Source organism: Mugil cephalus, chromosome 1, assembly GCF_022458985.1.
Source record: "Mugil cephalus isolate CIBA_MC_2020 chromosome 1, CIBA_Mcephalus_1.1, whole genome shotgun sequence".
In the NCBI taxonomy this organism is placed as follows: domain Eukaryota; kingdom Metazoa; phylum Chordata; class Actinopteri; order Mugiliformes; family Mugilidae; genus Mugil; species Mugil cephalus.
In genome coordinates this window covers 21,927,413-21,954,345 of record NC_061770.1, presented here as the reverse complement: position 1 = coordinate 21,954,345, position 26,933 = coordinate 21,927,413, and the positions used below count along the sequence as shown (strand labels likewise).

At 41.8% G+C, this 26,933-nt stretch overlaps 3 protein-coding genes across 5 annotated transcripts; 1 reads left to right on the top strand and 2 right to left on the bottom strand.

Annotated features, from left to right (window-relative positions):
- Nucleotides 1-5,104: 5,104 nt before the first annotated feature.
- On the bottom strand, nucleotides 5,105-11,070 carry ccnq (cyclin Q). Its single transcript, XM_047585246.1, has 6 exons — nucleotides 10,915-11,070; nucleotides 10,635-10,808; nucleotides 9,511-9,694; nucleotides 8,930-9,062; nucleotides 8,338-8,556; nucleotides 5,105-5,873 (listed from the first exon to the last, which is right to left on the bottom strand). The coding sequence occupies exons 2-6, from the start codon at nucleotides 10,783-10,785 to the stop codon at nucleotides 5,784-5,786; spliced, it is 777 nt and encodes a 258-aa protein (XP_047441202.1). The 5' UTR covers nucleotides 10,786-10,808; nucleotides 10,915-11,070; the 3' UTR covers nucleotides 5,105-5,783.
- A 224-nt stretch (nucleotides 11,071-11,294) lies between these two features.
- On the top strand, nucleotides 11,295-15,310 carry cfap126 (cilia and flagella associated protein 126). The gene is made up of 5 exons (XM_047585259.1): nucleotides 11,295-11,824; nucleotides 11,920-11,982; nucleotides 12,099-12,173; nucleotides 12,274-12,471; nucleotides 14,943-15,310. Exons 1-5 carry the CDS (start codon nucleotides 11,798-11,800, stop codon nucleotides 15,249-15,251), a joined length of 672 nt encoding a protein of 223 aa, XP_047441215.1. The 5' UTR covers nucleotides 11,295-11,797; the 3' UTR covers nucleotides 15,252-15,310.
- On the bottom strand, nucleotides 15,254-26,385 carry zgc:101663 (alpha-1,3-mannosyl-glycoprotein 4-beta-N-acetylglucosaminyltransferase C). 3 transcript variants are annotated; one of them, XM_047585226.1, is made up of 6 exons: nucleotides 26,094-26,385; nucleotides 24,541-25,315; nucleotides 21,512-21,607; nucleotides 21,137-21,287; nucleotides 17,332-17,586; nucleotides 15,254-17,255 (listed from the first exon to the last, which is right to left on the bottom strand). In XM_047585226.1, the coding sequence occupies exons 3-6, from the start codon at nucleotides 21,602-21,604 to the stop codon at nucleotides 16,360-16,362; spliced, it is 1,395 nt and encodes a 464-aa protein (XP_047441182.1). In that variant the 5' UTR covers nucleotides 21,605-21,607; nucleotides 24,541-25,315; nucleotides 26,094-26,385; the 3' UTR covers nucleotides 15,254-16,359. The 3 variants fall into 3 exon arrangements, with proteins under 3 accessions (XP_047441182.1, XP_047441172.1, XP_047441190.1); XM_047585216.1 differs by lacking the exon at nucleotides 24,541-25,315 and having other exon boundaries at nucleotides 26,094-26,384; XM_047585234.1 differs by lacking the exons at nucleotides 24,541-25,315; nucleotides 26,094-26,385 and adding an exon at nucleotides 23,547-24,527.
- Nucleotides 26,386-26,933: the final 548 nt, after the last annotated feature.

The following is a 26,933-nucleotide window of genomic DNA, read 5'->3' as shown; positions in this document are numbered from 1 at the left end:
ACCACTAGATGGCAGACTAAAGTGTCCACTAACAATGGCTTTGAATGAAGCTGCAATAAAACCTAAAACTTAATGTCCTCAAATGAGGACGCAGGGTCTCAAGAGGACAATGTATGTAGCCAATTACCGAACTGAAAACCTCTCTGAGATCCAGCGTTTGTCTTTCAGTTTAAAATTCTTGAACCGTTGACCACAGTGTGCAGAAAACTCTCTGGAGAAGCCGGTCACAGTGAAGCTTTTCTCTTTCAGTGTTCACAGCCGCGTGATGCAGAAATGGCAAAGGCTGATTCAGAGTCAGTGACCCAGCAGAACCGCTCACGCCGTCGTACCAGACTCAACCGCACACCTTCAATTCGTTGCAACAGCTTTAATGTCGAACAGTAACTTGAGGGCTGCTATTTGTCTGAGCCTGCTGCAGTGATGTATGCGCCCTAGAGTCAGTCAGTGCATCGCTGCCGGGGGATTACAGCTGCAAAATAATCCCTCTTTAAATGTGATCAAGTCCTTTGAGAGACCTGTGGATATAACTCAGCTCATGGGTCACTTAAGGCATCCCTGGTGTCTTCGCCCTCATCGCATGCTGTAAAACTCCTCTGTCCTTTTCACAGTTTGGGGAAAAAGGACAAGCATACACCAATCAGCCACAACATTATGAGCACCTTTCTAATATTGTGTGGATCTTCTTTGTGCCTCCAAAACAGTTGTAGCTCAAAATTATGATAAATGATGTTTTCTGTAATTGTATTGTGTTTATTGTAATCTAATTACCTATTTACTTCTCTTATGTATATCCTATGCCCTCTTCTGTGCAGCACCTTGATCAACTGCTCTCACATCTGACTCAACTAATTAGCAAGACTAACATACCAATAATACATGATACTAATATTATACACTTTTAAACTTTGTGAAACTAAGTTGAACACTTCAGAGGCTGTGAGGTTTCCAATGTGTCACATTCTGCTTCATTGAAATCGTATGCATCCCATCACAGGGATGCTTTTTAAGAAGAATAAAATACCAACATAGTTAAAAAAAAAATCAAAATAATAGAGCAGATATACATATTTAAAAGATTTGCATATGGTCTTAAAAGAACATAAGCAAATCTACTGTTGTATTTTATTTGTTATTATTATTATTTTAACTATCTTACACCTATGTTACTATTAAGAGTGTTTTTTTGTGTGTGTTCGATTGAGCTACTGTAACCAAGCAATTTCCCTTGTTGATAAATAAAGTTTAACCCTGAACCCTTTAAGACCTGAACATCCACCTGCGCATCAAAAATAAGCTTGCGGTATTTGAATTACCGTAACTCACTGTAACTCAGTTGTTGAGTTGTGGCTGAACACTGGGAAATTGCGCTTTTTGGGGGAAAAACACTGCCATTACGGTAATGATGACGCAAGAGCAGAAGCCCCAGGAAGAGAGAGTTGTTTGGAGGAATTTGTTGGCGAAAACAACGTTAATTACACCCTTGAGATGTCATGAACGTCTTCCAGACAAAAGCACAACTTGTCAGTGTCCAGCCACACTTTGAATTTTGTCAATAGGGCAAACTACTGTGAGTTATGGTAATTCAATGCTTTAAAGTATACAACTCTAGTACATATGTAGGTCTTCAACAGGGGGTCAGTGACCTCTAGGGGGTTCACGGAGGTACTGCAGGGGGGGTCGCAAAATCTTTGGTTGATTAGAAAGTTTTTATATATATATTTTTTTATTTTTCCCTGACAAATTTAAATTTCTTTCAACACACATTAACACGAATCCACCATATTTTAGTAAAGGGATAGGGGATAGTTTAATATTAAATGCAAAATGATAATAATACAGATTATTTATAAATAGCACCAGGCTTAGTTCAATATAGAACACATATAATAAGTAGGGGGTCTCCATCAGTTTGGGGACCACTGCTCTAGTACATAAACCTGATTGATAAAGTTCAAACCCAACAACAAGTAGTTTCCAGGGCTAAAAGGCCTTTATAGATGTTCTGGTTTGCTGGGTTTTAATGTCTGAATCTTTTTTTTTTTTTCATCATCTCATTGTTTACTGCGCAGACGAGCCGTGCAGACAGACTGCTCCCTCCTCTCAACGCTGAGAGTCTATGCATTAGGCGTTTAGAGTGTTTCAGGAGTGCTTGGCTGAGGCCTAACAGGGCAGAGGCTCAAGGCTGTGGAGCTTTTATCAGGTCAAGGGCAGTCACCTCCCCGACTCCAGGCCTGACACCAGCGTCCCTAGCATTTGTCATATTTTACATAAACGCATGTGTACACGCACACACACACACATCTGGTGATATATGTGCGACGTTGTAACCCTCTGACTTGTCCTCGAGCCCGGGGTAAAGGCTGAAGTGATGTGTAAGCATATCAGAAGCACACAGAGGAGACAGAGAGGAGGCAGCCGCACAGTGTTGGAGTGTGATCCGAAGATGAGCTCCCATCCTACTCTATAGCTACTTTCCCTCCTTCACCTCCCTTTCTTCCTCCTCCTCCCCCTCCTCCTCCTCACACGTCACACGCTCTCCTTTTTCCTTTTCCCTGCGCCTCTCACTCCTTTTCCCATCTGATGGTTAATTCATGGAGCCCGGCTGAACATGCACCCTCTCCATTATTAATATAACATTAGGGAGAAAGAGGGAGGAGGAGGAGGAGGAGGAGGAGGAGGAGATGAGAGGCAGGGAGAAGGGAGGCGCAGAGGAGAATATGTGGGAAGACGAAATGAGCGGAATGGAGTCAAAGAATTGGGGAAATGATGAGGAAGAAAAGATGGAGTAGATTGTTTTTTTTTGTTTTGTTTTTTCCTTTTTCCCATTAGACACACAAGGGAGAAAACCTGGAGTTGGACAAGAGTGACAGATGTGCAGAGGGGGAAGAGGGACGCTGTCTGCTGTTCGGACGCGAAAGGGAGGAAGATGCAAAGAGGACAGGACAGAACGGGAGACTCAGATGTGTCAGAACCGACCACGTGACTGTGACTCTCATCCTGGACCACCGTCATGCAAACACACACACACACACACACACACACACACACACACACACACACCTGATTTTACAAGATAAACACACACACACAAAAAGTGAGTAAGCCAAGCACACGTCTACTAAAAATATCTACAAGCTTTGTAGGGAACAGAAAGGAAAATGAAATCTGGATTTAACAGTTTGCACAATGTCTTAGTGGCCACACTGCAAAAAACACAAAAAACAAACAAAAAAATCCTTGTATCAAAGAAATGCATCTTATATTTTGTTCAGAGACAAGAACTTTGTGCTTATGTAAGAATTTGTGTCAAGCAAAAAAAAAGCTTAACCCACTGCCATATTTTTTTTTTCTTAAGATGATTTGATTGAATACGTTTTTGCAGCGCAGTCGTTGTATTTATTTAATCATAACCTTCTTTTCTTGTGCATTGGCCTTAATTACATGCTGCTGTAACACTGAAACTTTTCTCACCGTGGGATAAATTAAAGGATCTTATCTCATGTCAAAACAAGGCAACCGAAAATCTAGAAATGCTGTGCAGTTTAAGGAGTATTCCTTATTTCAACGCGAGGTTGAGTTTTATTAACAGTTTCATTTACTAATAAAACATAAAACGCACAAACATTTAGACACATATTCACCCAGGGTGTAAACGTGTGGCAGACTCCTCAATATTAAACCATATTTGTACAATCTGTTCTTCAATTTTCTTCTTCTTTTATCCGCCCAGGAGAAAAAATAACTGGGTCAAGATATAATTGTGGGACTTTCTGAGTTTAGTTGACAGGTATCATAGTTGATCACATAAAATAAACATGGCCGCCTGTAACCCATCACCACATGGCATTGTTTTTTTCAGAAAGATTCTTCTAAATATTATAAATACAATAAATTGAAATTGAAAGTTATTTATAAATATATTATGGTAACACTGTGATAAATCAGTTATATATTGACTCAGAAACTAAATAATAACAATACTAATAATAATGATAATAATAAGGTAAAAGTGTAAATTAATTTGGCCGCTGGTGTTGAGGTAAGAACAAAGTTTAAGGAGTATTCTGATCCACTGTGTATTTAATGGGAGGTCCAGAAAAAGATCTTAAATCAAACATCTTCTCATACGGCACAGAATTAAATGCTCCTGCTTCAGAGAAATAAGTGCAAATATGACAACGAGGTCTATTCACCAAGTGTGAGTAATATTTACTCATGGTTGGTCCACCATATTTATTCAACTTCTTGATTCTCAGCTAAAACATTTGACGACAGATTATTAATTTATTTTACTTTTTGTTGTTGTTGTAGTGACCAAGAAATATAAATACTCACATAAATAACCCTTAAATAAAGCTGTAAATGTTTAACTTTGGACATAGAGAAGCAGCAGAAAAGGGACAGAAGAAATCAAAAGATCTTTAGAGTAAAATTTAATACCAGCTTCAGATAAAACTGACGTGCAAACCAGCGCTTATGATGAAGCCTCTTTAACTGAACGTGTTTCTCACAAGACTTCGACCCTGACATCTTTTCTTTATTGGGGATCGAAGGTGTAATAAAAAACTGTAATGATGATACTCTCCTAGCTATTAAAAAAAGTTCATACAGTAAATGAAATGCTGGTAGAATAAGATCATGAAGGTTATTTTAAAGCGCTTTAATGATTTAGCGACATTTAGCAGCAGCCTGTGAATGAGTACCAGACATCACGCTTTTGAGATGTGGCTTTCAGCTCCTACAGTTACACTAGTTCACGTTACGTCTGTGGTCTGAGACGTGCAAATATTTCAGAGTCGTTGTGAGACTCTGGTGGAGTAAATTAGAGCCTGGCTGACCCCCATAGTATTAACACTGAATGGGAAACCCTGCTGTTAATGTTCAAGTACTTCTTGTTGCTCAGATAAAATATATAATAATCTCATCAACAACAGGAAGAAGAACAACTTCTACAACAGGTTATCCTCTGTAGGGTCACAGGGGGCTTGTCACATACAATAACAAAAATGTTTATATAAATAACCCTTAAACAAAGCTGTGATAACTCCTTTTAAAAGGGATTAAATGTGGACATGGATAAGGACAGATGAATGGACTTGCAGAGTAAAAACGTAACCAATTATTTTATTTACAAGACACAAACTGTACAATACATCACCAAGAAAGAAGACGTAGAACATCATTCAGGACCACGTGACCTTTATAATGTCACCAGCAGTGATACAGTTTGAACTCAGGAAAGTATTTTGTAATGAAACCGTTGAACTAAAACATGAAGATGATTACGGCTCCATACATGTTTTGCCTGCTTGATTATAATTAAATTAGAAAACATTATGCATCTTCATCTAATCTGAGTACTGTGGTGACAATGTCCATGCAGTTTTACGGATCTCTCCAAAAAATCCATATTTGTAGTTAAAACACGTCACGGAGACGGGATGTTTTTTTTTTTTTATGGAGACCTGGTGCTGGAGAGAGTATCCCAGAGCACATCAATATTCTGCAGGGCTGAGACGTTAGAGAAAGCGGGAAATGTCTCCCCATGGTGGCAGGAGTCGGTACTGCAGGTGCACTGTTTTTTTTTTGTGTGTGTTTTTTTTTTTTTTTTTTTGTTTTTTTGTCACAGCTCAGGGACTAACTGGGGCAGCAACAAGAGCTCTTCTGCTTCACATACAGACACACAAACACACCTGAACCCAGACATTCTTTGCTTTCAGAACAACACGCGTTCACGCTCGGACACACGAAACTTTTGGTCGCGGTTCCCGTCTGCGCGTCCTTCAGATACACTTGGCCTCCATGTCGTAGAGCTGGAGGAGGTCTAAGATCACAGCGTCGATGTCCGCCTTGGTTACGTCCTCGCACAGCACCTAGGAGGGCACACAACACAGACGACACGCGGGGCATCAGCTCCGGCACCTGGTCTCAATAAGCAGCAGACATCAAAGGATCCGCAAACCGTTTCAGACAACCTAGATTTTTTACCGCCTCGAGGACTGACGCAGATAACCATAACAAATCCTGACTTCTCGCCATTTGCATTCGATACGGGGGGGACTTCAAAGATCGAAGATGCAAAAGAGGAGGCCTCATTTGTAGAAGTGACAATGGGGGGGGAAAAACTATAAAAACCTTCGATTAATAACTTTGAAGACTAAAAAGCGTCAGAGCAGATTATTTCACCCGGCTGTATTTCTCACATATGCAGCCAGTGCCCATTGTTAGGATTCAGTTAAACGAGGAGTCGCACACAACTCCTCTAAACAGCCTCACACATGAAAGCAAGCCGGCACAGGAAGATGAATATGCAGGGGATTAGGTCTCCCTAATGGAGATCTCTAATGCTGTTAGCAAAATGTCTGTTCCAGTTTTGTGGCTATATTCACATAACAGTGTTACGTGTGACTGCTCACTTCCCTGAATGTGTACATCAGATGTCAGGGAGTGCAGCGCCGAGCGGCCACGGCGGCCACATTATCGATCACGACGCGTTGCTAAAAGGAATGCGAGAGAAAAAAATACGCACGAAGAGATCGTGGTAGGTGGCAAATAAGAAACTAGCTTTTGTTTGTAAAATGAATCCTCGAGGGCTTCTACTTTCAGTGCATTTACAGGTTCCTCATGCGTGCAACATTATGATAACCTTGTCGCTTTAATCCACAACCTCTACAGGACAGGTTGTATGAGGCTGTACTAATATTGTTCTAACCAAAATACCTGTGCCCTTGACTAAGAAATCTCTCCAGGTAAAATCTACCTTCATTTACATAACAGTAAAAATAAATGACAGAACTAGAGAAAGCAGAGTCACTTAGTTCCTTACTTCGTCCGCATTTATCTGAATTGATGATTTAGTGTAACCAACGGCTGCATATTAAATTTATTTTATTTATGTTCTCTCAGCTTCTTCTTCTGGAAACCAGTGACATCACCTGTTCCAGGAAATACTCAACACACTCCACATATCAGCTATGAAGTGATACGGACACTAAACCGAACCCTTCCACGGATATTTTTAACTGCCTGGGGGCGGAGCTTCGTGTGTTTTCAGATCACACGCTTCATTGCACCAAAATCAGATAATGACCTCGGCCGTAATGTCGCTCAGCATCTAATCCATCCGTCAACAGGCGACTGGTTGCTAACGTGAATACATCCACACACACTATTTAGTTTGCACTCACACATTTGTTTGAGATGAGCTCTTTCTTCGCTTTGTTGTAACAAAGCGGCTCGGCTCGTCGCACCTTTCCCATTAATAAGATCCCGATTCCGTTCACTTTGCTTCACTGTAAGTTCAATACAAATTTGCTCAGACCAGAATAATTCACTAAAGCTGTAAATTGTACTAGAAATATATTAATTATTAATATGGAATCACAAATGCAAATGCAACCAGACATCTGCTTTTCAGCTTCAGGGACAATAAACTGTAAATAACTGAACTAAAAGCGCTCATCACAATGTTATGCATCTTGTTTTTGCATTTGTGGGAAAAGGTACACACTGATCCACCATAACAATATGACCACGAACATTATAACAACATTGTTTAAGGCAGCCTTTCACTACCAAAGCAGCCATGGTATGTTTCCAAGGCATAGACCTTTGAATATGAGCTGCGGTATCAAGCACCGAGACATTAGCAGCACATATTTTAAGTCGTGCAAGCTGCATGGACGAGCCTTCCTGAGTCACATTTGCATGTGCAGCACATCACGCAGATGCTCAACTGGACTGAGGTGTGAAGAATCTAGACGTCGAGTCAACGCACATTATTATATGTGATCCTCAGACCACACCGGAACCATTTCTCTCCGTTCCAGAGAGAGTTATCATGCTTAAAGGTTCCACTGCCATTAGGGAACATTGCATCCATGAATCAACGCAAATCAAATCAACGCTTAGGAAGGTGGAACGTGTCAAAGGAACGCCCACATCAACGGCAAGACCCAAGCAATTCACATGATGTTAAAGAAAAGATGTTTCATCAGACCAGGCCGCCTTCTGTTTTTTCTATCGGTCCAGTTCTGATGCTCACGTTGCAGAAGTTTTCAGCACATGTGTTCTGACACGTTTCTATCAGAAACAGCGTCAACTGTTCCAGACGTTTGAGCTACAGGACCCTCTCTGTGAGTTTTAGAGATGCTTTCACCCAGTTGTCTAACCGCTACAACTTGGTTCTTGCCGAAGTTGCTCAAACCTTTCACACTCTTCCACTCAGAACATTTTTTCTCCTTCTAAAATGTTTCGCTTGCTGACTAACAGTTCCCACTACTGGGTCATAACGTTACGGCTGTTACAAGTTTTTTCCAGCGCAAATCAAACACGCACCTGCCACCAGTCCTTCTCCCCGACAGGCATCTCCACCCCGTAGCTGTTCAGAGCCAGGTAAAGGGTTGCTATGGCGATGTGTTGGGGTGTGTGGTGGATGCACATGGCTCCGTGGTAACAGTCCCTGAGCAACGCCCAGGACGTCTCGGCCACGGGGGTTCGAGACCAAGCGTGGCGGTTCACGAGCGACTTCACGGAGAGCAGGTAGTGGAGCAAATACTGTGGAGGAACGACAAGGTGCATGAGAATCATTTGGACTGACTTTCACTTGCACTAGACACTTTTTTTTTCCACCAGTGGTCTGCAATCTACTGGTGGATGCGTAGGTATTGACATTGCTCTGTTTTAAACCTAAGGGACATAAACGTCCACTGTAAACGCGAGTATGAAATAACTAAATAAAGAAATGATGACGAGCTTAATTGGATCAGATCAGCTGATGAAAAGAAATTTCCAACGAAAATAATTCTTGGACCCAGACTGCACAGCAACAGCAGCAGAGTCAGACAAGGAGGCTCAACGCTAAATAAGGAGGACAGGGATACACTGAAATGCATTGCACACACACATTTACACACACACACACACACACCTTGTGAGGGTGTTCAAAGGAGATGTGGAAGTTGAGCTGTCGGAGGATGAGGAGCTCACACTGCACCACGCTGTCCCTCAGGTCCCAGAACTCCTTGTCACATTCGAGAGGAGCGCTGCCGCTGTTGAAATACCTGGAAGGGTAACGGAGGGAGGGAAGGAGGAGATGCGTTCAAGATTACCGCTCTAAACTGTAACGAGCACAAAAAAAAAGTGAAGTAGACCTCTAAATTATGAACAAATGAATGAATCATCTGATGAACAAAACGTTCTGTGAGTACAAGACATCTTAATTAATCCACATGAGAGTTCTAACCCAAAGCAGAAAATGTTCACACGGACAAACCGTTATGGATTTCTGACTGTTTTGTTATCAGCTTGGGTTTTTAGAAAACTGTCATTACTATTTTCCAACATTTCATTGGCGTAAAAATGAGCTACGAAAATGTTTAGCAGACAACTGAGTAACCAAAACACAAGAGCTTTTTTTTAAATTATTTCTCAAGTAACATCCAACATCCAAATGGACGTAATGTGTTTGTTTTACAACAGCAGCGAAGAGGCGCCTCAGTTTGAACTTACCTGTGGCTCACGTTGATGATGTCACGAGTCCTGATGTGCTGCTCCTCCACTTTGCCGGCCAGGTACACGCAGCTCATGGCCACCAGGTAGGGTTCGTACGAGTGGACGCTGGCCCGTTCAAAGAAACGGTGGTACAGCACGCACGCTGTGGCCACAGGCACCGAGCGCATACCCAGCTTCACTCCTGAGCAACGAACAGGGAACAGCAGCCATTTTATCTATTTTTTTATACGATAAACTCTAGGCTAGAGTCAGAATAGCTCAAAACATCGGTTTCCTATTTCTTCAATATTATTAGAAAGTTTTTCCACTAACGACATAACAGTAAGTAATCCCTAGATATCTGACTTGATTAGAGGCAAAGGAAAAAGTTAGAAGTGCTTCTTGGTGGATCAAATGTGAGGTAAAAATAGCGTCTATTTTTAATGAAGAGGGACACTTGAAGGGAAACTGATTAGACTTTGTAAAAACCCAAATTGCTATGGTGGTGCACATATAAGTAACATCCACACTGAATTGTCATAAGATGGTCAATGTTATTTACTTCCACAGGCCCCTCACACCCTGGACACAATCTCCTCCCCTCCGGCCGGCGCTGCAGATCACTTATATGCCGAAACCACCTGCCACAAAGACAGTTTTTCACCCCGGGTTGTAGCTCTGATGAACTCTGAGCAGTCACCGAGTGTGAGACCATTCACACGATCAATAATTCTACATTAAATGTACATACTCAACGTTCAACTCTGTTATATATATATCAGGTGTAGTCCTTTATTCTTCGATTTTGTTTATTTCCTAGAGTCTAACTTATGCTGTTTTTGTTTTGTTGTTTTTTTTCTCCACATTTTTAAGTTCTGTTTTTGTTCAAGTGAGTGGAGTCAAATTCCTTGTATGTGCACACATTCTTGACCAATAAAGTTAATTCAAAGCAATTTTTAATTAATTATGAAGAAGGTTTGGCTTAAAATATAATTATTTTTAAACCAAAATTAAATAATTTAATTATGACCCGATAAATGTGACTGTTATGCAGCTTTATTTCCATTTTATTATTTTTTTTAATCATATACAACTTTTTCTTTTTGAGCATAAAACTGTTGACACACACTCAGGTGTGTTACCTGTCTCCATAATGAAGCGGCAGACGCGGAAGTGCGTCTTCGTGCTCCGGCCGGGACATCCCTCTGAATCCCCGCTGGAGTCCCTCCTGCCGGCCACAGGCAGCGGTTCATCCCGGGCTGGAGGTAAAAGCCGAGGGGACGAGAGCTCCATGTCCCCTGGAGCAGGAGTAGGAGCTAACGTTGTCCAATTAAGAAAAAAAAAACACACTATTTACGAGTCTGGACAATAAAGCGACTATGGTGCCAGAGTTTAACCATAACTGGGTATAAACTCGCTCACCCGGGCTGGGAAGTTTACTTATGCCGGTGTAGATATATGTTCAAAATTAGTGGGAAGCTAGCGTTAGCTGCTAGCCAACACTCCATCATGTCTACTAGTGATGGCGGAAGAAATGTTTACTTCCGGAACTGCTGCTCCTGTAAAGTGAAGCCAAAACAAGTAGAGCTCCCCCTGGTGTGTGGATGTCGTATAGGTCATAAACCTCCATGTTAGTGGATGGAACTAAATTAAAAACATACGTCAGATATATTTTTTTTCAAGGATGGTTTCTGACATTTCAGCGAAAAAAAACGAACAAAAACAAAACAAAACTCAAAACAAAACAAAACAGAGGAATAATAACAGAAACAATACAGGAAAACACCGAAAGCCACGTAGTAGATAAATAAAATAAATAATAAATAAGGGTACATAAAAAATAAATAAAATAATTAAAAAAAAACTTAAGAGGCACAAGTGAAAACACCATAATAATATATTCTGTAATTACGGTCATCAAAAGTGCGCAAACATGCCGACGGCGACACATTTAGGTTTTTTAAACGTCACAGAATAATAACACGGCTATAATAATTTTGCTTTAACAAATCATGTTATACGAATCCGACAACTTGTACTTTGGAAAACTGTCAGTTTTCCAACATTTTACAGCATAACTTATACAACTCAGTAAAACAATGAAGGCGTCTCACCATATAAGATATAATTATTACGACACCATGCTTCAAAGGGTTTTTCAGATACTAACAAACAGAAAGAGCCATTGTGCTAAAGTGACTTATTTATTTTTTCACCCCCACGGTTTCCTGAGACAGGAGCAGCCTGTTTGACTGTTGCCAGGCAACGAATCAACAGTACTGATGCGGAGTAGACAGATGTGGAAATGTCGTCCAGTTACTCGGCGAACCAGGTAAACTGCAACTAAATGAATTAACTGCGCATTAATGTCTCGACATTTAACATAATCCCTGCTTGTTGACATAAGTTTACTCTTTCCATCCTCAGTATGAGAGCGCATTCAAGTCGCAGAGGCTGCAGAACTGGTGTGAGACCAAGCGCTTGAAAGAGGTTGTGGATGCTGTATCTTATGGATTGTACTGATATTGTTATCTGAAAAATTATCCGAGCACTGACAGCAGCCTCTCTCTCTAACTCTCTATCTATATCTATATATATATCTGCAGAGACCCAGTGCACAAGTGGGCCACACTGCTTTCATTGCAGATGACAGAGGACATCTGCTCCCAGGAGTGGTGAAGGTGAGGCGCTTTTTTTTATTTTAAGTGGCCTTTCTGTCATCTGTGACTCCGCTTCGACCTCTGGATCGATGTGTATCTATTCTGTGCGTGTTTGCTGCAGAGGGGCAGCGCGTGGCCTGACTTTAAAGGCACCTGGGATCTACCTGCTGGCATCCCAGCCCACCGCATCAACCCAACAGCTCGCTCTGAGGAGGGCCTCAACAGGCTCAGGTCCTGGGGGTTTTACCCACAGCACACTGACAACTCCAAGTCACCCAGAGGCAGCAGAAGCAAGGAAAGGCTGCGTGTGTCCAAACAGGTTAGACCCAGCACATACGCACAGACACAAACCTCACCTTGATGCCCTGATAACACTTGCCATGCAAGGTTTGTTTCTCAAGACGATGCTGTTTTCAAGGAGTGGCGGGGGTTAAAAGGTGCGGCCGAGTCATATATATATAGCAGTGTAAAGCTGTAAAGCAGGTTTCAAGGTAAAGGCTGATGAACTTGACTTTTGAGCAGAAACGTTGAAGTGTTTCGCCATAATCCCACAGATTCCTGGAGTCACATTACAAGCAATGTATGTAATGTGATTACTAATTGCGTTGGTAATTGCAGCAGCAGCGGGCAGGGGAGGGGTGGAGAGACTTGGGTGTTAGGTTACAGTTATTTTGCTGACAGTAATGTTGTGAGGTCGTTCTCTGTGGAAAAGTTTTTCTGGTCTGCGGTGCCCTCAGGTGGTCCACGTCTCAGAGCTAAAACACGAGCTCCGATCTGTGGATGAAAGGTAAAACCCAGACGCTGGAGGATTGTAGCTGTGTTATTGGTGTTATGAGAACGACCATAAACACAGAAAACATGGAAAAAAACATGGATATTACAATTACACATGAAACATCAACATCATCAAACACAAATAAGTGTCAGATTTATTACGTTACGCAATCACATAGGATAGTTTTTCAGATGCATTCAGTTTCCTCTACAAATGGAAAAATATTTATCTACACTATGTGCTGAAACTTGAAGGCTGGCATTGCCTTACTTCGTAAGATAACAACTGCGTTTTCCTGGAATCTCCAGCCCGGGGGAGGTTAAGTAAGTTCAAGGATCTTTTTTTATTTATTTATTTTTTGTTTGCCTTTAAAGTAACTCGAGCTAATGTGCTAACGCACGTCCCCGTGGAGTTACTTAAAACAGGCTAAGCCCGCAATGTTGCCTCAGGAAGTTATTAACAATAAAAGCTCTCTCTGATCTCTCAGCACTCGTGCATGGAACAATGTAAACACTGTCTCAGGACACATCTGTCTTGGTGGAAGGGCTCCTGCTTTCTCCTCAACTTGCTTCTATTTTTAAGTCTAATCGGTCAGAGTGTGACATTTTTTTAAAAAGGTATTTTGCTCGACAGCCCGATGGTTAAGGCGGTCTGATTCTGTGTTGTCTTCCCTTGTTTCTTGTCCAGTGGTTTGATCCTTTACTCAGTAAAAAGTATAAATACAATACTGAAAAATACCTCATTATTAAACATAACATTTCATGTTAGCCAACATACAGTATATAAGTAATAAAACTGTTTAAGGTTAATAACATTCTGTGTTGGGTTTTACTTAATACCTGAGAATGATATCCAAAACAAAAAAAAGGTTTAAGACAGGCAACTTGATATTATTACTGATGCACGCCGTGCAAAGGGCTGTCCAATCCTTAAAGGATTTAATTAACGTCAGAAGCAAATGTGAAGAATTAATAATAAGACAATTATTTCAGATCGGACGGCGCAGTGGTGGTTTGCATGTTCTCCCTGTGTCTGCATGGGTTCTCTCCGGGTACTCCGGCTTCCTCCCACCATCCAAAGACATGCTCGTTAGGTTCATTGGTGATTTTAAATTGGCCGTAGATGTGAGCATCCCTCCAGAGGACCAGCAGCTACTGATCTGCTTTTGCCTACTGCTTTTATTTATCACTATGGTAGAGTAACTAGTGACAAAAGCTGCAAATGTACTAGAATAAATAAATAAATTTGAGTCAAGAGTGAAGTACAACAGGAAAACATGTCCGGAGAAAACCTTGAAGCAAAAGACCTTTGTGATCTTTGTTTTTCTAAAAAGTTTGAAGCTGGGTTGATTAGCGATCAAAAACACAGCTTGCTTCAGCCTTTCTTTTGTTGACTACTGGCTTGTGATAGCTCATACTGGGGTAAAACCAGGAAATGCCTGATACGCAATAATTGCTGCAAACAATCACTGGCACTACTGCTGCTGACTTTGTGGTGCTGTCGCACATTTAGCATTGTTCTGTTTGTGCAGCCGCTACAATACGAACCGATGAGAACGCTGGTCAGATTTAATCTGAATTAAATCAAGGATCGAGAGGAAAAGCAAACACAAATCAGCTCAAACACGTATTTCCTCCCTTACCATTTTAAAGGTACATTTAGGCTCCAGGCCTCTTGCCTGGGGCCCCGGAGCGTCTTCAGTGTTATTTTACACAACAGAAACACCTCCGACTTAAGTGGTAATCACGGTGGTCAACAATGTGGCAGTTAATGCTGACAAAAATGCCGACAACAGTACAAAGGCAGCTTTAATAGGTAATGTTTTGTCAAGGTGGACGACAGTAACCTCACTGAGTTAGTGCACATACTAGATCACGAAAGACTACAGCAGCGAAACTGTATGAATGTGTTAGTGGGCAATAATACACATTTTTGGCACGTTTATGTCTGTACTGCCCTGTCTGTTCTGATCAGTTTAGTGGCTTTAGCGCCTTTTCTTTCTTTTTTACTCTCAGACGGACGATGCACCCGAAGCTCGACCGGCGTCTCAGAGCCCGTCTGAGGCCGCGAGAGCCACCAGCCACAGCCAGGACTCACAAGCAGCCGTGGCCGGATCTGGGGACGAGCCTGTTGAAGACAAGCAAACCACCGAGGCTGCGGGGAAGGACGGGCCGCAGAGCCGGAGGTCGCCCGCTGAGGAGGAGCCGACTTTGACTCCCGCCGTCGGCGAGGTGACCCCCAGCAGACCCGACACCGGTGAGAGAAGATCAACCGGCGCCGGGTCAGCCGGCCGAGCATCGTCCTCCGGGCAGAGACACACTTAAAGACCAGTGAACATCATTTAATTAAAGCATCAAACAACCTATAAAAATACATTTCAACAGCACCTGCTTTGGGAGATTGTGTTAAAGCTGCATCCATCACGTTGATTCATGAACAATCTAAATATGGCTGTTTTTCTTAAAATATATTTCTGTGATTCACAGTGATGAGCGACTGAAAGCTTCTTCCTCTAAATTGGCCTTTGGCAACCTGTCTCCTCTGTCCATAATGTCCTATTGTCCTGTCAGATGACTGGTGTAATGAGTTCCACAGCCACTCAACACTGCAAAATAATAAAAGGCACTGTTCTGTCTGTCCAGAGTGGACGCACGAGCGGATGGTTAGACATGCGCGGTGGACTCTGTGACTCGCTGGCTGCATGATACTGTCTGACCTGATCTCTGATACGTTGAAAAAATAAAGCGCTGAAAAAGAACCCTGTCCCCTTAACTCGGGTTCAACCACATGGATTAATACGAGTTAGTCCCCTCAACATTTGAAGACAGCAAACATGAATAACCTTAACGGATATACACCAACTGATCAGGCATAACATTATGACCACCGTCCTAGTAATGTGTAGGCCTCCCTTGTGCCTCCAATACAGTTGGGAGTCATCAGAGAGTGGACATGGACCTTCTGAGGGCGTCCTGCGGTGTCTGGTTACAGGATGTTGTTAGTGGGGGGCCTCTGGGTCCTATGGGTTGAGGGGAGGGGCCTCTGCCGATCATCCCACAGACACTTGACACCATGAATACACAGATACCATCAAGGAGTGTCAAGTGTTATGGAGTGAACGTTAGGTCCAAAAGTGTCCCAGCTGAACACTGAATTGTAGACGTTATTCACTTCTCTAGTCTGGTCATAATGTTATGCCGGACTGCTGCTGCAACACACATTAAACACACATACAGTCACACATAGAGTTTTTTGATTGGTTATGCCTGACTCACTGTAAATCCTTCCATTATCTTCCTTCCTAAATAGTCAGCAGCTTTTCACAGTTTCACCGAGCACACGTTGACATTGCATAAAAAATAATTTAACAAGGCACCACAGTCACGTGTTCCGTTTGCATACAACGCCCGGAAGAAAGATGAACATCGATGCTTAGCTCAGAGGTTTACTCGACTTTGTCGTGATCCTAATTTTCTGAATGATCACCCAGTCCTTCTGTGTAGCTGTGACTTGTATCCTGAGACAAGAGGACTCGGACGTGTACTTCTTGTCCATGTCCTGTATCTGAAAATTTCCATTCTCCATTGTTCCCACTGGTTGGAACTCTTTACAAGTCTTATCTTTATCCGAGACAATCACGGTGTGGCCCAGCTCAACCTGAGCTGAGTCCAGGAGGTCTTTACCCCCTGACCCTGTTTGTATTAAGATCCCTGTTACAAATTTAGGCTCTGTGAACACCACAGTCAGATAACTTCCCTTTTCTGGGGCGCGTCCCCAGAAGAATCCCTCCCCGGCATCCCAGGCAAGTTGTGGGATGTGATTTTTGTAGACGGATATGTCTGAGTAAACTTCCGCTGAAGGATTAGCATAAAAGCCTTCCTCAAAGTCTTTGTCTTTAAGTTTGTTGTACGTCCCTTGGAAGGAGGAGAAAGTGCCCATGTGCTGGAACAGAGAGGGTTTGAAGACAATAGAGACTTTCTGAGTCATCAGCTCTCGGAAGTGAGACATTAACCAGTCACATGGCATTTCTTGGTAGAAGAGGAAGAGGAAGCGGGCCAGGAGAGGAAGCTGCTCCGATTTGTAGAGTTTTCCAATGTAACCGAGGTGTGAGAACTCCAGCATCGCCCAGGTGGGCTTCTTAGCTTCCTGCTCCTCAACGCGTGTTTTAATGGTTGTGAGGAAGTTTTTTGCAGATGAGACGTCGTCCTCCAACTGGAGGTAATACCGTCCAAGACCTGCACTGTAATGGATCAGGAAGGAGTAGTCCAGATTCTGCTTGGAGCGGAACGTCACTCGATCGGGGGCATCGTTGTAATTCCTCTTTATCCCTGCAAGAGACCCAGACTCAGCATCACAACAACAAAAACTTTGGAGAACAGTCGGAGGATCACACGTGTACTGCACCTGTGAGAGGAGGGTACCATTCCTCAGGAACATGGATGACCACAAGCTGGCCTTGTTCCAGCTGCGAGGCAAAGGCCGTTTTTATCTCCCTGGTCGTAGTGATCCTCCACGCGACGTCAAAATCTGCCAGTAGCACTATCACCACCATGGAGGAACACTCCTCAGGAGACGACTGGGAGAAGAGAGACTTCAAGGTGGGGACTAGGTAGCTGCCCTTCTTCCTCTTCACTGAGGACATCCCAATAGACAAATACCCTGAAACAAGACAGGACACAAATGGTGAGGTTTTTACTGTAGCACGTTAATTAGATAATAATTGTGTAGTCTGCTAGGCCTGCACTTTCAATGTCTGATCGTAAAGAAGCTGAAAGTCACGTATTAAGTGATAAGAGTTACAACTTCTTCTTTTGTTGTTGTTGTTACAAAAGGGTGGTTAGCTCATACACCTTCTCTCATCATTACCTCAAACTAAATCATAGTTTAGAAAATCACAATAAGACTGTGGAAATAAAGCAAGATCTCAAGTGCGGTTGAGAATTTTATCCTGTGGAGGCTCTGTGGTGTAGAAAGTGCAAACAGAAAAGCAGAAGTGAGAAAGGAAAAAGAAATGAGTGAGTTATGGACTTAAGAGCACGGAGCTTTCTGAGCTGCATACGTGTTAATAAGAGCAATACAAACTTTCATACAAAAAGATATATGCATGTAAAACAGAGTACATATAGTGAAGGAGCCGTCCACACAGAGAGGTGTTACAGCCCACGGCTACAGAGGACGGCACCGCACCTATGTGGAAAACACTGGAGCTAAAAACTAAGAGACAACAATAATTAATAAAATATGAACAATACTAAAATGAATAAAAAACAATAAAAATAACACATGGTATTACTATATTGCAAAATTAGTGTGTGCTACTATGGATTAGAAAGACTTTCCATTAAAAGCTGTTGGAATCGCTTGGTTTAGAAGCTACTCCAGCAATAGGTGTCATTGTTAATCATTACAATGTATGTGTGGGGTTCCTCAAGGCTCTATGCTAGACCCCTTATTGTTTTGTTCTGTCATGAATGCATCTGTTTCTCATGATATGTCTGACTCGATTTTAACCATTTCTGAAGGAAGACTTAACTCATTTATGAGGAACTAAACATGTGTTAAGTAACACTAAACAGCGACAGAGAAACCATATTGATAAAAAAAAAGAAAGAAAAAGGGTAAGATCAATGTACATAAATAGATAATAAAAACATAAAGTAATAAAAGAGTAAAAGGAGGTGAGTTAAAGCCTAAATTAAAAAGGTGGATCTTGAGCCTGCCCTTAAAAACTTCAACATTGTCAGTGTTGTATGACAAGTAACACCACAGTGAAACTCTAATCTTAATAGGAACAAACATCATACCATGTTCGCTAAGTGGTGCACTCAGACCAAATTCAGCTTTGTGTTACTCCACTCAATGTTTAATAGATGTTGATGATAGAGGAATAAATGTTTAATGCTCAACAGTTGTTGCTCTACTACGAGCAAACAACACACCTTAATGTACGAATGCAAAAATATTGTGGTCCGTGGAAAGCATCTTTACTCCTATGTCTGTGAAGGTTCTCAGTCATCCAGGTCATGGTAATCCAAAAAAGCGTTGAATAAGGTCAGCTGGACCTTATTCAACGCTTTTTTGGATCTTTACTCCTACGCTATGATCATACACAGCCATTAACAATCCTCACAACAAACTCTGTTACGCAATGTACAACATGATATTCACTTCTGAGATCATGACTTTATATTGAATCAAGAATCAAGAATCTTTATTGTCATTATGCAAGGCACAACGAAATTCTGTTCAGCAGCTCTTGGTATAAATGTACAGACCTGAGATATATAAATAATATAAATATAGAATAGGAAATATAAAATAGAATAACAAGTTAAAATAAAAAATAGAATTTAAGAATAAAATAAGATGAGATGAGAGGTAATAGTGCAATCAAGGATATTTAAAGTGACCAGTATATAGTCTTAACTTTATAACAGACAGGTCACAGAAGGGTTTCAGGTGGTGATCACTGTCATTAACATGGTACAATAATAATAAAGTGTGTGAAATCACCTTCTGTGTGCCAGGGATCAAACTGTCAACCCACTGGACAACCCACTATATGTACTGCAGCTACAGCTGTGGTTCCGCAATGATTAAGAATTTTTTTTTAAAGATATAATAATAATTTAATTGATCCCAGATTGGGAAGTGGGAAATAAATGAAAAGATGAACATATATAGATTGTTATGGCCCATGCCAGAGGAGTGCAGATTGTCCTTTCCACTGGAGACTCATCGTAACGTCCCCTTTTTCAAGGACTGATTATTTGGGGGTTACTCTTTAAATGTCGTGCTGACGTCACTCTGCTGCAACTGGAAGAAGTCCAGCGGGTTTCCTGACACAGGCGTGCCTGACAGCGTATTTTGACCTGTGCTTATCATTATTTTAGATTGCCTACTTTCTTAGGGAGAGTTTTATTATCAAACACTTTGTTTTGTTGCTTAAGAGCTGGAGCTGGAAACACATGTTGCTCTACTCTGGCACTTAAATAAGCATAAAAGTAAAAGCGTGAGAAAATAGAAAAACCGTACAACATGTATTAGACTCTCAGAATAAAAGAACCGAAGCAGATATAGCAGCGTAACTGAAGGCCAAAATAAGTATAATTTTTTAAATTTAACTGGGCGCCAGACAGACAATTAAGTCATTTAAAATCTCAGGGAAGAGGAAACGTATTTAAGGCCTAAAGGAAATAACAAGTCCGCTACAAAAGAAATGTCTTTTTCTTTAAGCAAAATTTTAGAGCAAGTGAAGTAAGGGAAACTCTTAAGGATAAGATTTTCTTATCACCATCTCCTCCCTTATCCCACACCCACTCTCTCTCTCTCCCCACACTACTGTGCAGCAGTAATCACCTGTCTGCTACAATATAAACACAATGATTTAGGATCGGAGTGTTGTTTATTTCTGCGTTTTTATTTTTTGGTCAAGGAGTTTCGGGGGCGAAAAGTGGCCCGTTACAGGGGTCAACCTGGCCCGCAGCATGAATTTAGAAAAATTACATACAAGGCTGCAATTTATCAATGCAAATAACTGCTGTTTGCAATTTGTCCACTGTTTTACTAAGAGAAATGGACAGAACACAACACGGACACTCAGACAGTAATGTGCCCAAAATGCAATTATTTTCCTTGAGACATTTCATTTTTTTTTTAAAGGATAGTTTATGAAATGTAAACCTTCTCCTAATTTACTTGTTCTTCTTGGCACTAAAACAAATGGAAAAGTCTGGAGTTGTTGTTACTTCTAGTTTATTATTCTGTTATGTTTCTGGTCCGGCTCAGCTGAGATCAAATTGGGCTGAATGTGGCCTCCAAACCAAAATGAGTTTGACACTCTTGGCCCACGCGTTCAGTTGCGCTTTACTACTTTCTTTCTTTTATTCAGCACTCTTTGTCCAGCCTTAGTGCTGTGCTTTCTTTTAACCTCAAACAGTCACAGTAAACCTTGACCAAAAGCCAGTTCCCTCTGACTCAGTGCTGCTTCCCTCAGGCCTGACAGGGTGGGGTAGCAACAGATAAAACGGCTAAAAACGAAAAGATACAATACTCCACAATATACTTACTTACTTATACAGTAAGTGCAAATATGCAAATATGAAATGCAGTGTAAAAAAAAAGATTCATAACACTCTGAAGAATTATTTCCGTTAACTCCTTCTGTGACAACATCACACACACTTCAACACAAAAAAGGTCAACTCACTTTGTTGGGTAGATGGCGCCCCAGCAAGCAGCTGATAGGACACGTTGAGGGGCAGGAAGTCCCCCTGTTCCACCCAGGACTCCTTCTTAATCAGCCTCTCAGCCTGCCAAGTTAGCTCATCTGACAGATGTTCAGGTGAGCTCCCCAGCCCCTGGACACACGCACACAAAACACAACACGTATGCACATATTTGCATACAACATATGCAAAGCTCTTATGTTCTGAAATGTGCTAGACAAACACACCGCAGAAACAGATCGACCAATGTCTTCTTGCAGACGCCAGTTTCGGATTGGTTTGCATGCGTGTACTTTGTGTATTTGCCTATCTTGTGGTCATGGTGTGTGCGTGTGTGTGGGTGTGTGTGTTCTTACAGCCATGAAGAAGTCCGATTGGTTAATCAAGTAGAATCCCCCGATGAGGAGCAGGACTGCCAGGATGACATTCTTCTTCGAGCGTCGCCTCATTTCCTGTCGCGTAGCGGTGCACACAGACAAGGAAAAAATTGAATCCCTTATGTTGGTGTGTAACTCAGTCAGTGCAACAGTGAATAATTCAGCTAACAGTTGATGAATGTTTCAGTAGGCGCAGGTTAGACAGGGCGGCGTGGGTGCTGCGTGGCCTAATTAGCAATAAATACATAAATATATAAATAGATAGAAACTTTATTTATCCCGTGGGAAATTCAATTATAATATTACAGAAAGTACGGCACAGCGCTCTGGTATCACGAGTTGTTCCCTCCACTTTGTCATCGCTGAATCAAATCAAAAGTAAGAACAGTCATATCACAGTTTTATCACACGCTCACTTCAAAAATTCAATATGACCGCACAACTCTCCCTGAAGACCGTGACAAAGAGTTTCCGCTCTCATGTGACTGACTCAGTCGAGTGGTTTAAACAAAGCCTCCTACCTGCTAATTCTTGTTTACTATAAGTTTCACATTATTTATTTCCTTATTCTATCCGTCGCTATTGTTATTATTTTTCATATTGTTACTGCTGTGCCCGTCTATTGACCCGGATCGAGAGGCGCAACATGAAGTGAAGACATGTGGGGGCAAAAATAAGCGTTCATTTCATTAAAAACAGAAAACAAAAAGTGACCCTCCACACCTCTTCAACAAGGCCCTTTACTCAGTCATCCAGAGGTGACTGATTAAAATGATCATGCACAGGGTTAAGACACTTGCACAGCCAGTGGAAATATAGAGAGGCGTAACACTTCTATACAACATACACCCACTCGTTAACTGTCCTGCACTAACAATTGTAAAACTCTAAAACATTACGGTCCCATTAAGTTATGTTAATGATTTTCTTCTCTTAACTCCAATACACATTTTTATGGACACATTTTTTGATAATGAATAAATTTCAATAAGTTTTCTAATGTTAAAGTAATTGTCTTGACTTCTTGTGACTTTTGTCTGTGAGGTCAATGTTTATTTAACTCATATCTTACTGGGAAATATAGTGGCAGCTGCCATTTTCATAATTACAGAACAGAAGTTTTATCTTTGAATCCACGGTGCTACAACGTCAGCAAAAATATTGTCAGCATATTGGATGGGTGGATTTTTAGAAGGAATTAACATCATAGTGGCTATTTTTGGTGGACTTTAATTTCCTCATCTCTTAAAATAAATGTTGCATTTCCGGTAAGACGTGACATGGATCTGACTCAAATTTAGATAAACTTTAAAACTTGCCACAGCCAGTGGAAATATAGAGAGGCGTAACACTGCTATACAACATACACCCACTCGTTAACTGTCCTGCACTAACAATTGTAAAACTCTAAAACAGTACGGTCCCATTAAGTTATGTTAATGATTTTCTTCTCTTAACTCCAATACACATTTTTATGGACACATTTTTTGATAATGAATAAATTTCAATAAGTTTTCTAATGTTAAAGTAATTGTCTTGACTTCTTGTGACTTTTGTCTGTGAGGTTAATGTTCATTTAACTCATATCTTATTGGGAAATATAGTGGCTGCTGCCATTTTCATAATTACAGAACAGAAGTTTTATCTTTGAATCCACGGCGCTACAACGTCAGCAAAAATATTGTCAGCATATTGGATGGGTGGATTTTTAGAAGGAATTAACATCATAGTGGCTATTTTTGGTGGACTTTAATTTCCTCATCTCTTAAAATAAATGTTGCTTTATCCCGGTAAGACGTGACATGGATCTGACTCAAATTTAGATAAACTTTAAAACTTGCCATTAGTCGTCAAGATGAGAAGAGAAACGGAAACATTAGTGTTCTCAACTTAAAACGGCCTTTGATATGAATTTAGTTAAATTGATGGAGGGATTGAAAAATAAACCTCTGTCAGTAAAGTCTAGTATTTCCTTTGTTAACTGTTTAAGTCTTCAGTCAGTGTCAGTACTCACCTCCTTCTGGTTGTGCGCTCAGTTTGGATATGAGTTAGACATGGTTGAACACCTGTTTTTAAACTCAAGGGCTAAACCAATTTTCACAACACTGGGGGGAGGATGTTATTGTGATGCAGATATCAGGTGTTTTATCAGAGAATGTCCACTGTAATTACATCAATCAATCAGGCTATAAAAGGCAGCTAGTCGCTTTTGTCTCACTGGGATCATTGCTTATAAATTAGCTAAGCAGTTTTCTTCAGGTTCAGTTTACTTGTGTTATTAAGGCAGCAGATGAACTTTGGCTTCTAAGTTGTTTTGCTGGTTACTATAGCAATGCACTGACCTCATGCATGCACCCGGCATACACGCAGGCATACACATGCATTTTGTAACTTTTAGTAGTCACAGGTTTTAATTAAGCAGCCATGCCCCAAATATTTCATTTGCACATAAAAGTTTAAGTTAAGCATTTAAAATTTATTTGTCACATTACTTTCCCTAACTTTCCACGGTTTAAATGGGTGCACATATTTTTTACACTGTACAGTTTGTCTTCTGTTTTCTCAATTATTGTTTCTTACTCTTGGGCTACTGTGTTGGCAGTGAGTCCTTCCCGGGGCAGTAAAAGGTGGAGCTGAGAGCCCAGGGCTGCTAAATGCAGCGACCTGCCAATCAGGCCAGACCATTAGAGCGTGATGTCAGAGGGGGGATTTTGGTAACTTGTTTTTATCCTCTGTATCTGTTACAGTTAATGTCTGTTTTTGTTTCCCCTTTGAGTCTTATTTGGTTTGGCCAAACCACTATAAAGACCCAACTTATTTTGTTCACCAAAAACTAGGGCTGGGTGAAACTGGGACTCTCATTTTTCATACACAAAAACCGACACCAAACCGTTGTCCGGAAATTCCACCAACCCGGCCCTGCAAAAGACCATCAAGGAAGCCCTGCCTCACAACATAACCATTCATCCTGCATCTTCCAACTGAGTACACAGCACGCTAGTACACACCTACAGTGTGGGCGTTTGCAAAAATGCAACTGGACTTGTGAAGTTTCTTGAAGGCGCTCTTCCGAGTAGCTTCCTCAGTTCTCAGAGTCTGGTGGGAAGTTGAGGTTTGAACAGGAAGCTCTGTTTGGTACTGGTGTACCTTGTCCTGGCTCCCCTTAACCTAATGCCTGTTATTCCTACACCATCTGAGTTCCTGTGGGTGGAAACCGTGGGTCCTGTTGGGAGGAGCAAGGCGGGGAACTGTCATATATGCTTGTAAATATCGACTCAGGTCAATAAAAGCAAAATCAGTCGCCTTCTGCCTGCTACAGTTCTTTTCCAGGGTTGGCTTCACTTGTGAGACACTGACTGATTTCATGTCCACTCTGCTGAAACAGGTGTATCAGCTGGTTGGCGTAAAGAGCCCGAGGACCATGTCATAACATTCCCAAACAGACGGGCTGACACAGGGTGGTAACATGTGCAGGTCCAAAACTTTCCCAGCAGGACAGTGAACTGTAACAAGATGGTCGATGTCATTCACGTCTCCTGTCAGTGGTCTTAATGTTTTGGCCGATCAGTGTAGGCGTGAACACTTCTCGCACCACTGTCAACTCCACATGCGCCTCTTACTATTGCACGATGGCTTTAATGTTGTAGCTGATCGGTGGACATGTCCATTGTATTTTCATGCGCTGCTCTCGTAAATGTATGTATCGCACATCTGTTTTATACGCTGCGTGGCAGGGTGTCGTGTCATCCAAACACGTGTCCTTACTGGGTGCATATAACAATTCTGCAGGATCAGATAAAAAAAAAAAAAAAAAAAAAAAAAAGGACATCAAATTATGACCGCACAGGAAATCCCGTCTAAAATAGGCCGTGGCGTGGTTTAATACTTTCCGGACTGTTCGTCCTCGTTCACCAGTATCCCCCCCAACACACACACACACACACACACACACACACTGTTTTGTCAACAAGTACACTGAGGCTGACACTTATTACAGGGCGCCAGGCTTTTCTCTTCTAATTTTAGTATAACCCAGATGTCGTAACGGATTGTCGCGACAGGTGTGGGAAACGGCGAGACCTCCGTTTATTTCCAACAATAAAATAAAATAAAAAATAAAATAAAATAAAATAAAATAAACAGTAGTAGATCTAGTCTTCCTGGTCACGTTTTTTTTAAGCAAGTACATATAAGGACATAATGCATACAATAAACGCAACCGGATGGATGCCCACTTGTGGTTGATCGGGTTGGTCTAGAAGAACAAGAAACAATTACGGCTCATGTAATTAAGTTCAAGAGTTTTTTACCGTGTGTAACTACGCTACCGTCGTCTCCACGGCTACGTAAAACTTGCACATTTAACGGATAACCTTGGCACCGAAAATCCGCTGCGCAACGTTTTACCCCGTATAAACGACTCCTTTAACTCCTAAATAATATCAGTTTAATGGCGTGGAGGTAACGCGCGTGGGGTCAATATATATAAATAAAATGCTACGGTATAGAAAAAGTGCGCAACGGTAATGCGCTGAAACTTCAGCCCGAGACGCTCACTCACCTCCCGGCGTCAGGCTCCTTCAGGACGGAAGCTCCGGTGTCGGCTCACTGATTCACTTAACGGGCTCCGAGTCGCGAAAGGCACCTGGAGGGGAGGAAAACCAGGGGGACGGCCGGTCCTCTGGTAGCCGTAGACTTACGCGGTGGAGTAGTGCAACTAAATGAAGCCGGGAGTGTTGCGCGCCACCACAGCCGCCGGTTCTGCCACATTCTCCCCCAGCCAAACCTCTGCCAGCCTTTCCCCGTCGAAGGGGCGTGAGTACGCGGAGGCTGGAGGGGAGAAAGAGAAGGAAGAGGAGGAGGAGGGAGGGAGGGAGGGAGGTCCAGGACCAGGTGGCCGCGGTGGTGCCTCTGTGTGAACCAGTCGTCACCGTTTAAGCAAAATCAAAGCACCTCCCTACTAGAACACATAAAAAAAAAGGGGTCGTCACCCACCAGTGTTTCCATCCTCAGATGGTGCCAGCTGTGTAGCCGGATACATTTAATGGTTTCAAGGTCAAATGTGAACTAAACTCCAAAAACGCACAATTTACAACTATGAGTAGTACACGGATTCCTGTAAATAATTTATTTTAATATGAACTACTCGTGTATATAACTTTATACGCTGCTCTCTGCTTCAGACCTGTTCAATTACTCATAAATACACCGATCAGGCTTAACATTATTCCTGGTATTTTGTAGGGTGTGGAGTGTGATTGCTACAGGGTGGGGGTGCCTGGTGTGGTCTAGGTGGCTGCTACATATATATCTATATCTGGTGTGGTTTAAATGCTTCTCGTGACAGTGGTCTTAATGTTGTGGCTGAGCGAGTTAAAGCACCCTAGCAGTAGTTTCTAGT

Bases quoted from the DNA above. Each gene is read 5' to 3' on its own strand.
- ccnq (XM_047585246.1), bottom strand. From the start codon at position 10,785: ATGGAGCTCTCGTCCCCTCGGCTTTTACCTCCAGCCCGGGATGAACCG. The intron at 9,063-9,510 runs GTAAGTTCAAAC...TTACCCTTCCAG, and splicing joins ATCATCAACGTGAGCCACAG to GTATTTCAACAGCGGCAGCG. The intron at 5,874-8,337 runs GTGCGTGTTTGA...GTGCCCTCCTAG, and splicing joins GGGAGAAGGACTGGTGGCAG to GTGCTGTGCGAGGACGTAAC.
- cfap126 (XM_047585259.1), top strand. From the start codon at position 11,798: ATGTCGTCCAGTTACTCGGCGAACCAG. The intron at 11,825-11,919 runs GTAAACTGCAAC...TTCCATCCTCAG, and splicing joins CCAGTTACTCGGCGAACCAG to TATGAGAGCGCATTCAAGTC. The intron at 12,472-14,942 runs GTTAGACCCAGC...TTTTACTCTCAG, and splicing joins GGCTGCGTGTGTCCAAACAG to ACGGACGATGCACCCGAAGC.
- zgc:101663 (XM_047585226.1), bottom strand. From the start codon at position 21,604: ATGAGGCGACGCTCGAAGAAGAATGTCATCCTGGCAGTCCTGCTCCTC. The intron at 21,288-21,511 runs GTAAGAACACAC...GCGTGTGTCCAG, and splicing joins AATCGGACTTCTTCATGGCT to GGGCTGGGGAGCTCACCTGA. The intron at 17,256-17,331 runs GTGCAGTACACG...GGTCTCTTGCAG, and splicing joins ATGGTACCCTCCTCTCACAG to GGATAAAGAGGAATTACAAC.